Genomic DNA, 13,002 nt, shown 5'->3' with positions numbered 1-13,002 from the left:
CAGGCACCCGCCACAACACCTGGCTATTTTTTGGTTGCAGCCGTCATTGTTGTTTGGCGGGTCCAGGCTGGGGATTCGAACCCGCCACCTTAGGTGTACGGGGCTGGCGCCTTAGCCAGTTAAGCTATAGGAGCCAAGCCAACACTTCTACCTTCTAAGACTGTTGTGAACCTTCAGTGCACGTGTATAAAGTACTTGCTCACAACCTGGTTATGACAGTCTTGTTGTAGTCATTGAGAGCATTTATTATGGACACAACCCCCAATTCTGATTACCCCATTTAACTTGCTCTGCAACCCTACACAAGTACTTAATATCTCTGAGTTGTATTTTCTTTATCTGTAAATGGAAAAATAATGTAATTATCACTTACAGCGTTTTATAAGGATTGCATGTAATAGTGACAGTAAAGCATTTAGCTTATAGTAATTGCTTAATTGGTGGTGGTTATACTGTTATGACTGTTAATAAATAAGAACAATAATCAAAAGAATATGTAGAAAGCATAAGAAAAACTTCACATATGTAAAACCACTGCATCCTCTGATGACATGGTAGTACTGTATTTTCATCATTCATTAGTCCTTAGAATTGTTAATATTTCCTAGTTATGTCTTGGTAGGTCATACCATGATAGGCACAATTGTACCTTTTAAAAATGTTTTGGGACAGAGTCTTGCTCTTGTTACCCAGGCTAGGGTACAGTGGCGGGATTCACAGCTCACTTCAGCCTCGAACTCCTGGGCCCAAGTGATCCTTTTGCCTTCCCAGTAGCTAGGCTACAAGCGTGCACCACCACACCCAGCTAAACCGTTTTTATAGAATTAGAGTCTTGTGTTGCTCAGGCTGGTCTCAAATTCCTGGGGTAAAGTCATCCTTCCACCTTGGCCTCCCAAAGGACTGAGATTACAGCCATGAGCCGCCACACCTGATCTGTACCTTGTTTTTTTTGTTTGTTTTTTGAGATAGAGTCTCACTTTGTCGCCCTCGGTAGGGTACTGTGGCATCATAGTTCACAGCAACCTCAAACTCTTGGGTTCAGGCAGTTCTCTTGCCTCAGCCTCCCAAGTAGCTGAGACTGCAGATGCCTGCCACAGTACCTAGCTATTTTTAGAATTGGGGTCTCTCACTCAGGCTGGTCTTGAACCTGTGAGCTCAGGCAGTCCACCCACCTCAGCCTCCCAAGTGCTGGGATAACAGATAATGAGCCACCACACCCAGCCTATACCCTGTTTTTAAAAGTATTCTTGGGACTATAATGGTTGTATATTTCTGAGTACCTGAATTAAATGAAACCTAGACCATATAAATTTGAAAAATGCCTTAGAATGCTCGATCAAAAAGTGACTAAGAATGTTGGATATCAGCCTGGATTTTTAGATTGCTCCGTGTTCATGGATAATGTTTGGGTATTTAGTAGACTATTCTGACTCTTGATACTTTAAACCTATTTATAGAAACATAATATATGCCACTATGTTTCCCTTGTGTTTCATATTTGAATTGTTTTTTTATTTTTTCCTTGACTACTTTCATAAGAAACAGTTTGTGTTATATAGAGGTAGTTGTTTGCATTCATACAAATTTTTGTTTTGAGAGATACAAAATTTCCTGTGATTCGTGATGTACCTTTATCATAGGCTCAACAAAACAGTCCTTCTTCTACGGGATCTGGCAACACAGAGCATTCCTGTAGCTCCCAAAAACAGATCTCCATCCAGCACAGACAGACCCAGGTAGGTCAATGATTAATAAACAGTGGAGGAATTTTATCTTCTTAAGATTAAAAATGCTAATCTAAACATATATAGAGTCTGATCTCTCTCTCTCTTTTCCTGTATTTCTCCTACAATACCTCATTATTTCTGTGAATACAGAAATATTTAGAACTTGCATTATAGGTACAGACCTTGGGGAGGTGCTTTAACTTTTTGTGGCTTTTCTTTACCTTTCTGGTGTATTGTAGCAGAAATGCATATATTGCTGCATGGTGTTAAGGAAAGAGTACATGTTTTGAAGGCTTGGGTTCAGATTCTGGTACTATAGTTTATATTTTTTCTTTCTAGGCTTCAGGTTTCCTTAGTATAAATCTTTTGTAAAACTACAGTTGATTCTAATTATCTCAGACGACGTGTACAAAATGCTGATTAGAATAGTGATTATGGTAGGCTTTCAATAAATGTTAATTCCTTACTTTATGAAAGTAGTTAATTTATTCCTTGTACCTGCTTACTCGTTTGCAGAACCTAGTTAAACTTCTCTAAGATGTGGTACACTAACGTAATTTATTCTTTAAACAGTCTTCAGAAACTCTTATTGAGGGAATGTTGTGACCATTTTAGGATGTATGTGTCCTCCATTCTAGCGTGTTGACTTAGCCAATAGTATAATTGGTTTCCTTGCAGCTTCTTTTGACACTGCCTATGTTGCCTTCGAGACAGGATGCTTGGCAATATAAGAGAATTTCTTAAATCTCAGTATACACCCTCTGAAGCGGATTTTAATTTCATTTGAATCACTATCTTTTGGACTGTTGAGTAGACTTAGATAGTTGAGCACTGGGATAACTTTGTTTCTCCCTTTCTGATTGCTCTCTATTTCAACTAGATGGCATGTTTGTTCTTCAGAGGTTTGAGTCACGTCTCCTATGCAGTCTTTTTCTGTTTAAAATTAGTTTCATTTTTGGAATAATGAATTTCTGTACTGTTCAATGCATAGTAGTTTCAGAATTCACATATTTGATTCAAGAATTAATATGTTTTTGAAGTGCACATGTAGCAGGATATAAGGATCTCAGCTAAGACTTAATGAATGGGATTAGGAGAGCAGATTTAATTCTTGAACCATGTGATTCCAGGCTATTTGTGTTAGCAAGTGCTTTTTCAGAAAAGTAATGAGAAAAATGTAATAACATGTAATGTTTTGAGACTATTCCTAAATTTGTTTTGCCTTTGTCTCTATAGTCTGACCTCACAATAGAAAAAATATCTGCACTAGAAAACAGTAAGAATTCTGACTTAGAGAAGAAGGAGGGAAGAATAGATGATTTATTAAGAGTAAGTATTAAAATGTGCTAAGAGATTTTATAACAAGCACTAATTTTTATGTATATTTGGATTATGTACATGTCATAGAAGTAATTACTACAGTCAGATAATAAAGTTAAATAACCATTCGGACATTTTGCTTTCACTAGGGAAATTAAGAACCAGGATCATATCTAAATTCTAAACACTGTCTTTGAATTGGAAATTTTATATTGTGGTATTTTAATATTTGCATTTATAATACAAAAATAGATTTATAGAGTATTGTATTTCATATAAAACTGTGGGAATAAGTATAAAATTTTCCCAATTACAGAAAAGTTATTTTAATATTGTTGAATTTTAAAAGCTATTTTCAAGGTCAGATACAGTAACTCACACCTGTAATTCTAGCACTTTGGGAGGCTAAGGTGGGAGTATCCCTTGAGGCCAGTAGTTTAAAACTAGCCTAGGCAATGTAGTAAGACCTGTCTCTACCCCCCAAAAGGAAAAATTAGCCAGGCACACTTATAGTTCATCTTCTCAGGAGGCTGAGGCGGGAGCATCACTTGAGTTCAGTAGTTTGGTGTTGCAGTGGGCTACAGTGACACCACTGCACTCTAGAAAGCGTAGAAAGGGTGATGGAGTGAGACCCTACCTCAAAACAACCAGACAAGCAAAAAAAAATTTTTTTTGCAAAGGCTTTTCAGCCTATTTTGCATTTTGTACTTTCTATAACCTATCCATCTAGAGTTCTTTGTGCTTTACAAAAGAAACTTTTTAAATGCCTAGTCTGGAATTAAATAGGTATCTCTACAAATATATCTTGGTATTTTAAGAACATACAGTATTTTGACTATGCAATTTGACATGACCCATTCTTTAAGAGTAGTAAAAAGGTGGGGCTGCGCCTGTGGCTCAGTGAGTAGAGCGCCGGCCCCCTATACCAAGGGTGGCGGGTTCAAACCTGGCCCCGGCCAAACTGCAACAAAAAAATAGCCAGGCATTGTGGTGGGCGCCTGTGGTCCCAGCTACTCAGGAGGTTGAGGCAAGCGAATCACCTAAGCCCAAGAGCTGAAGGTTGCTGTGAGCTGTGATACCACGGCACTCTACCGAGGGCAACAAAGTAAAGCTCAGTCTCTTTAAAAAAAATAAAAATAAAAACAGTAAAAAGGGTTTATTGTTTTACCGTTATTAAAATTATACATGCTCTCTCTTTAGAGAATACAGAAAACTATGTCACCTGTAATTCCATTCACTAGGATAAAACATTTGGCATATTTTTGGTTAATTTTTTTAGCCATTTATAGCATATATATAAAGGTACATATGCATAAATATTACTGATTTATGAATAAAATTGTCTAACATTATTTACCTTCTCCAGTGATTTAGAAGATACCAGTTTGATCTTTATTTGTACTAATGCAGTCATCAAACTGACTCAGAGGGGCCCTAGAACCTCCAGAGCTATCATGACCTAGCAAGGTGACGATTGGCAGCCTTGCTTTTACCAGTTTTTGTTATTAGGCTTCTAGGTAATCGCTATATTTGTGATTGCTAAAAATTTTAAATTATATTTCCGTAATTAAATTAAAATAGTGTATTTTGACTTCTTTTTATGTAAGACCTAGAATTTAGCACATAGCTAAATAAGATTGGCCTTTATTAGTAAAGTCTGATGTGTTTATTATTATTAGCTTATTCTTAATATTTTATCTGAGAATAATTTATGGCCAAGTTTTCCTTAATTGGTTTCATATGTTTATTTAATTTCAAAGCTCATTGCCAGTATTGTTATATTCACAGTTTTTGTCTTTTTTGTTGTTAGACAGGGTCTACTTTAGAGTGCTATGGTATCAGCAAAGCTCACAGTATTTTCAAACTCTTGGGCTAAAGGCATCCTCCTGCCTCAGCCTCCTGAATGGCTGGGACTACAGGCGTGCACCACCTCATCTGGCTAATTTTTGTATTTTTTGTAGAGACAGGGTTTCACTGTATCCCTCAGGATGGTCTCAAACTCTTGGCCTCAAGCAGTCCTCCCATCTTTGATTCCTAAAGCACTGGGATTGCAGGCGTGAGCCATCATGCCTGCCAGTTTTATCTTTTTGTTTTGTCTGTTGACTGGTATATATTTTTAAGTAATTATTCTTCAGCAAGGATATGTCAGTGTTAATTTTGATATGTCCTTACAGAGTGGAGAATATTTTCTCCTGCCTTCCCGTGTAAAAGACAGCTCTGTTTGCAAGATTTTTGTGTTATAACCTGTCTGACTCTTTTTACCTCTCAAGTAGAACACACACGCATATACACACTCACGTCTTTCTTTTTTTTAGCATTTAATGTTTCATAGAGGTCCATGACCAGTCTGTTAAATTTTTCCAGGGTACATCTATATGTGTATCTTTCTTTCTATTTTTATTCTTTAACTGTGATTATGCCTAATTGTTGCTTTTATTCCTTGGATATTGGTTTCTTCATTGGTCCCTAACTTGGATCTCTGACTTCTATCCTTTATTTCAAACATACCGTCTCATTTTCATATGATTGCCCTTTTCTTCTGAATCTCATTAAACATTCATTGTCTTCCTATACATTTTCTGCTATTGACTGTTGCTCATGTGAATTTTGATCCTGCTACTTGCATTTTTGCTTTACCTACTTTTTCCTTTTATTTCCTTTTCTTCATCTGTTAATGAGGAGGCCATGAGTAGACTCAGTACCTGTCTTGCATCTTTAATTGTTAATGTATATATTTGCTTAGACTCGCTCTTATTAATGCTTTTGTTCATTTGGGTGCTGAGTGAATTGTCATCTAAGATTTATAATTAAGTTTGTGGGTATAAAAGGCTTCTTGTCAAAATCCAGTATCTGGCAGGGTTTTGTCCAGAGCAGCTCTGCTGGACTGAGAAAGCATAGAGACATGTCTCCCTCCTTTCTTCATCGCCTCTCTTATGATTGAGAAGGAAGTCTGCGAAAACCTTGAATCCTAACTTAGTATTGCTTCTTAGGCTTTAAAAAAATGTTCTTTACATATCCCAGGAAGCAGTGTGTTCCCTTTATTTACCCCTGTCCTTTTCTCTTCATTGCCTTCTGAAGGGTGTAGTCTTTACTTCAATGTAGAGCAGTACATCGAAGTAAAAGAATAGATGCATCAAAAAGGAAGACACAGGGCCAGCCACAGTGGCTCATGTCTGTAATCCTAGTATTTTGAGAGGCCAAAAAGGGAGGATTGCTTGAGGCTAGGAGTTCAAGACCAGCCTGAGCAAGAGTGAGACCCCATCTTTACAAAAAAATAGGAAAATTAGGCTTGGCACCCATAGCTCAGCAGTTAGGGCACCGGCCACATGCACCCGGGCTGGTGGGTTCAGACCCCACCCGAGCCAGCTAAACAAACAAAAAAATAGCCGGGCATTGTGGCAGGTGCCTGTAGTCCGGCTACAAGGAAGGCTGAGGCAAGAGAATTGCTCGAGCTGAAGAGTTTGAGGTTGCACCACAGCACTCTACCAAGGGTGACAAAACGAGGCTCTCTCTCAAAAAAGAAAAGAATAGAAAAATTAGCTAGGCATGGTATTGTGCATCTGTAGTTTCAGCTGCTCAGGAGGCTGAGGCAGAAGGATTGCTTGAGCTCAGGAGTTTAAGGTTGCAGTGAGCTGTGATGATGCCACTGTAGTCTAGCCAGGTCAACAGAGCAAACTCCTATTTCAACAAAAATGAAAGCAGAGAGATTCAGCCACCATTTTTTCAAATTGATTAGAACTTGTGTTACTAATCAGGGTCCTCCAGTGAAGGAAAGATTGCTGGTGTTTTATCTCCTTTCAAATAGTCATTAGTCATCTATTAGGTTTTTCCATTTTAATAAGTTGTTAGGTATGACTGTAGTGGATCTGCAAGCTAGGGGCTACTTTAAATATGAAATCTTAAAAACGTTAGTGTTGGGCGCCTATAGTCCCAGCTACTTGGGAGGCTGAGGCAAGAGAATCGCCTAAGCCCAGGATTTGGAGGTTGCTGTGTCCACAGCACTCTACTGAGGACTCTATCTCTAAAAAAACAAACAAAAAGAAGTTAATGTTGGGGCTCAGAGCCTATACTCAGCGACTAGGGCTCTAGCCACATATACTGGAGCTGGCAGGTTCAACTTTTCCTGGGTCTGCCAAACAACAATGACAACTGCAACAACAAAAAAATAGCCAGGTGTTGTGGCGGGCATCTGTAGTCCCAGCTAGTAGGGAGGCTGAGGCAAGAGAATCGCTTAAGCCTAAGAGTTTGAGGTTGTTGTGAGCTGTCACGCCATGGCACTCTACCAAGGGCAACATAGTGAGACTGTCTCAAAAACAAAGAAACAAAAAAAGAACATTAGTGTTGGAAACCACAAAAATTAGGAATTCTTAAGATTTCACTTTTATTTTTATTTCATTTTATTTTGAGACAGTATCATTATGTCACCTTCGGTAGAGTGCTGTATTGTCGCAGCTCACAACAACCTCCAACTCTTGGGCTTAATCCATTGTCTTGCTTTAGGCTCCCAAATAGCTAGGACAACAGGCAACCATAAAGCCTGGCTATTTTTTTGTTGTAGTTGTCACTGTTATTTAGCAGGCCTGGGCTGAGTTCAAACCACCAGCCTGAGTATGTGGCTGGCACTACAACCACTGTGTTACAGGCACCAAGCCAGAATTCTTAAAATTTTAAATAAGCTGTCAGAGGTGGACTGATCCATATGTCTGATTACAGATTTGAGGAAATACTCACCTTCCAGTGATAGAATGGATTTCACCAAACACTATATGCCTTAGCTTGTAGTAGATGATTCTTCTTTTTCTTTTGTTTGTTTGTTTGTTTTTTGAGACAGAGCCTCAAGCTGTCCCCCTGGGTAGAGTACTGTGGCATCACAGCTCACAGCAACCTCCAACTCCTGGGCTCAAGCAGGTCTCCTGCCTCAGCCTCCCAAGTAGCTGGGACTACAGGCACCCGCCACAACGCCTGGCTATTTTTTTTTTTTTTTTGGTTGCAGCCATCATTGTTGTTTGGCGGGCCCGGGCTGGATTTGAACCCGCCACCTTAGGTGTGTGTGTCTGGCACCTTGGCCACTTGAGTCACAGGTGCTGAGCGATCTTTTGTTTTTTTTGAGACAGGGTCTTGCTTTGTCACCCAGGCTGGGGTATATTAATTGTTTGCTACAACCAATTATGGTTGTAGCAATCATCCTGGCACAGCCTCCCAAGTATCTGGAACTACAGGTGTGCACCACTGCACCTTGCTAATGTTTTTTGTTGTTTTTTTTTTTAATTTATTTTGAGATTTTATAATTTTTTTTTTATTATTTATTTTGAGACAGAGTCTTACTTTGTCACCCTTGGTAGAGTACTGTGGTGTCATAGCTCACAGCAACCTCAAACTCTTAAGCTCAAGCCATTTCTCTTGCCTTGGCCTCCCAGAGTGCTAAGATTACAGGCATAAGCCACAGCTCCCGGCCCTCAGTAATGTTTTATTTTTGGTAGAGACGTGATCTCTCTCTGTTTTCCCAGGCTGGTCTCAAACTCCTGACCTCAAGCAATCCTCCTTCCTTGGGCCCCCAAAGTACTAAGATCACATATGTGAGCCACCATGCTGGCAGACTTTTGTAGATTCTTAGCATGAATTAGTCACATTTACCCAAATGTAGTTATACTTTGCCTTTGATGATGTAATCTGTAGTACTCTGCAAGAAGAACTAATAGGAAGAATTTTTTTATGAAGTTGAAGTCTCAGAAATTGAATATCCTATAGTATCTTCCATTTGTGCTTTTTTACTATTTCAGAAATGCTTATATCATTTGTTTGGGATGTAACAAAGTTCATAATTCAAGCAAGTTATTATGAAGTAGCATTATTTTCCAAAAGGGTAGAGATTTTCTTTTTTTTTTTTTAACACAACAAGAATAAATTCAGAAGTTGGGAGTCAAATTTGACCTTGGGTTAGTGGTTCTTTTCTCCTCTGTTATTAGTTGACTTGAATTTTTGAAAGTATTTAGTCCATGTTTTAGGCTTCTGACCACAGCTAAATTAACTATTTCCATTCTGGCATTATTGAACTAGGATCTTGTTTGTTAGTTCTGTCTTGTGTGGACATGTGTGTGCCTGGCTTCTTTGGTGAGGACCGTTATGTAATTCGTTATCTGTTTTTTGTTTTTTGTTTTTTTTTTAAGTAAGAATAGAAAAACAACACACTAAATATAAAGAATCTTATGTGGTTAAAAAAAATTCTGTAATTGTTTTGTAAGTGCATAATCACTCTTCATACATATTTTAAACATTCGTTCTGGGTTTTTAAAAATTTTACTTTGTAATAGCTCAGTTATCTGTAATGTACAAGATTAGCTATAACTGGTTATTCAGGGGGCAAAATATGATCAGTAGAGAAACAGTCCCACTTCTAGTAACACAATTTATCACAATTTATCATTGATAAACAGATGATAAATTTAAACAGAATAAAGGAATGATTTGCTTTGAAGAAAAGATATAGTTACTCTTACCTCTGAACCTTAATTTTGATTTTGATTTAATAACACATAGAAATGATTTTTCTCTCTTCCTGGAAACTGCTTTTATATTAATCTGTCTCCCTTAGAGCTAATTAAAAATTGTTTTCCATTGAAGGCCAACTGTGATTTGAGACGGCAGATTGATGAACAGCAAAAGATGCTAGAGAAATACAAGGAACGATTAAATAGATGTGTGACAATGAGCAAGAAACTCCTTATAGAAAAGGTTAGTGAATAATGGTGGCCTAAACGCTATATCCATAGATGCTCAATGTATGTTACTGTGTGGCTTCTTATTCCTTACCTGAGAAGAAAATACTTTTAAAGAGGGCTTTTTAGAAGAAGACTGCTCATGATTTGACAATTAGAAATTTTTTCCTTGCATGGACACTAGACCAAACATCTAGAGTGATAATTTGGGACATGCCTTCTGGCTGTGCATTACTTTTGAATATGATGTTAAATAGTCACAGCTTGTCCTATTTGAGTTATTTGGGGTATTGCTCTCCTAAATTTCTATATTCATCCTGTGAATTGAAGTGAGTATCCTGACCAAACATTTAATAATAGTTACACTTGTGTTTCAGTGATGATATTTAGAGTAACTTATAAAATAATGTGATAATTGTTTATGCTATAAAAAATGAAGCTGACATATACTTGTATGTGATTACTTTAATTGACTGCAACTACCTTTAAACAGTACTTGAAAGTTGCAGCTTGTTTTATTTTATTTTATTTTATTGCAGTTTTTTGACCAGGGCCTACAGTTTGCCTTTAATAGTTATTAGTAACTATTCCTTAGAAGTTTTAAGTACTTCCTAATTTTTTTTTCTTCAGAGTCTCAGTCTGTTGCTCAGGCTAGAGTGTTAGGGCATCAACCTTCCTCACAGCAACCTCAAACTCTTGGGTTCAAGTGATCTTCCTGCCTCAACTTCCTGAGAAGCCAAGACACAATGCCCGGCTAATTTTTAGCAGAGACAGGATCTCAAGCTTGTCTCAAACTCCTGAGTATATATGATCTTTCTGCCTCAGCCTCCCAGAGTGCTAGGATTACAGGTGGCCCTCCTAATGAAATTTTTGCAAGATTGCAAACTAGAGTTTTGAGATGAATTGGTGGATACTTTTCCTGAAATCTTTGGAATGCTGTTAAAAACAGAGGGAATACTGTCTTTCGGTGAAGAAACAGGACATAGGGGAACAGCTTAGGAATTAGGTATTAATATAGTCCACAATTGAGATGTTGAACTCTTAGATAAAATAATGGATAGGCAAATCAGAGAAACTTCTCCAAGGAAGAAGCTTCAGCTCTTTTGTTATCCTGTCTCCTTTATTTCAATGGAAGATGTATGTTGTCCAAGGAGTCATTACTGAATGTTTTGAGATTGTGTGTGGGTTTTTTCAGCAGCATTTTTCCTGATAACCTTAAATCTTTTGGTTTCTAGGAAATATCTTTCTCTGTGCTAATTAATACTGAATTTCTTTTTTGTCCATTTTCCCCTAAGTCAAAACAAGAGAAGATGGCATGTAGAGATAAGAGTATGCAAGATCGCTTGAGATTGGGCCACTTTACTACTGTCCGACACGGAGCCTCTTTTACCGAACAATGGACAGATGGTTATGCTTTCCAGAACCTTATCAAGTAAGTGAATTGGCATGATTTAATGACAAATTGAAAAGTTAGTTTGGATATTTTAATGTTTTCTGTAATTGTAGTCATTAATAATTCTAGAAATCATCTTTTTTTTTTTTGAGACAGAGTCTCACTATGTCACCTTCAGTTAAGTGCTATGCCGTCATACCTCACAGCAACTTCAAACTCTTAGGCTTAAGTGATTCCCTTGCCTCAGCCTCCCAGGTAACTGGGACTACAAACTGGGACTACAGGTGCCCACCACAACGCCGGGCTATTTTTTTGTTGAAGTTGTCATTGTTGTTTTGCTAGCCCAGGCCAAATTCAAACCCACCAGCCTCAGTGTATGTGGCTGGTGCTATAACCACTGTGCTACGGGCACCAAGCCCCTCTTTTAGTTTTTTAGTTATCACAGCTGTAAAGAAATGTAGAGAATGTAGTAAAGTCCTCAGAAAAGTGACACAAGGAATAAAAAATGAGTTCTGCATTAAACTTAAAAATAACAGAGTCACTGAAGCTAGAGAAGAAAAATCTAGTGTTTGACTTGATACCTTTTAATTATGAAATTAATTATCATAAGGAGTCTATTAGCATTTATGCTGAATCCACAGAACAAATGAAATGGGCAGTGACTTAAAGCATATTTTTGCTTTATAAAAAATAGAAACATAGAAGATACTTGTAGGACATGTCACTGAGGCTTTTTAAGAAGACAGTGTTCATTTATCAGAGTAGTCAATTCCTTGAATGCTGTGGTGACCAGCTCCACAGTCTGTGGCTGTCTGGAACTTGAAATATTGAGCATTCCTTGTCTTTATTATAATTTTTGGTTTGAAACATTCAGATATTTATTCCAGGGAGAGAATTAACGTTTAAAATCCTAAAAGTCATACTGTGTGACTAACTACTATTAGCTCAGGACTTGAAGAAATTGGTATCTTGGGGTTGTACTCCCTTTTGGTGCATCTTACATATTTTGCTTTGTTAGATCATTGTCATCTGAGTGAGGTAGAAGCATTATACTTTTTTAAATCATAGGTTCTCACATTTTTAATCTCCAGATCATGATGAATTTGAAGGTTCCATGGACTGTCTTTCCTGTCTTCATTCTCTTGCTAAAATAGCTTCTTTTTTTTTTTTTTTTTTTTTGATACGGAGCCTCAAGCTATCCCCCTGGGTAGAGTGCCATGGCATCACGCTCACAGCAACCTCCAACTCCTGGGCTCAAGCGAGTCTCCTGCCTCAGCCTCCCAAGTAGCTGGGACCACAGGCGCCCGCCACAACGCCCGGCCATTTTTTGGTTGCAGCCATCATTGTTGTTAGGCAGGCCCGGGCTGGGGATTCGAACCCGCCACCTTAGGTGTTTGTGGCTGGCGCCTTAGCCGCTTGAGCCACAGGCGCTGAGTCTAAAATAGCTTCTTGAGTGTGAAATGGAGTGAGACTACTTTTGAGTAATCACAAATTTATGCATGAAAGGAAATACAAATATTAATAATGCTGTTTACATTTTGTTAAAACCAACCTCTGAACTACATGTTAGTAACCCTTGTTTTATATGTGAAACATTAACCTCCAACTTATTTTAGGCATATTTTTGCTTCACAAATGTACCTCAGATGGGTGTGTGCTGGTGTAAGAGGGGGCTGTCAAGTCAAAGAATACCCTGGCAGGAAAGCACATGCTATGGAGTTAGGGCAGGTAGCAGTTCAGAGCAGCATTCACTCTGTGCTCTAAGCATGGGTGGTGGTGATAGCAGAGGTATACCGGGGCACCACTGTAAACAGCAGTTACATGGAGGTGCCATCTGCTAACACCC

General features: G+C 38.2%; 1 protein-coding gene across 7 annotated transcripts in view; it reads left to right on the top strand.

Annotated features, from left to right (window-relative positions):
• Positions 1–13,002, top strand: part of TLK2 (tousled like kinase 2) — a 138,795-nt gene that overhangs the window by 82,282 nt on the left and 43,511 nt on the right. For 5 of the 7 annotated variants that reach the window (XM_023511094.1, XM_023511093.1, XM_012803208.2 and 2 more), the window contains 4 exons: positions 1,641–1,736; positions 2,964–3,056; positions 9,669–9,779; positions 11,059–11,195. In XM_023511094.1, the coding sequence (XP_023366862.1) occupies positions 1,641–1,736; positions 2,964–3,056; positions 9,669–9,779; positions 11,059–11,195 (437 nt within the window). The remainder of the gene's footprint in view (positions 1–1,640; positions 1,737–2,963; positions 3,057–9,668; positions 9,780–11,058; positions 11,196–13,002) is intronic. The other 2 variants (XM_023511098.1, XM_023511095.1) reach the window with 1 other exon arrangement.

This window comes from Otolemur garnettii, unplaced genomic scaffold (assembly GCF_000181295.1).
Source record: "Otolemur garnettii isolate 467f Iridium unplaced genomic scaffold, OtoGar3 scaffold00018, whole genome shotgun sequence".
Classification (NCBI taxonomy): Eukaryota; Metazoa; Chordata; class Mammalia; order Primates; family Galagidae; genus Otolemur; species Otolemur garnettii.
Note: the sequence above shows the minus strand (reverse complement) of the source record. Positions and strands in the feature narration are given on the sequence as shown.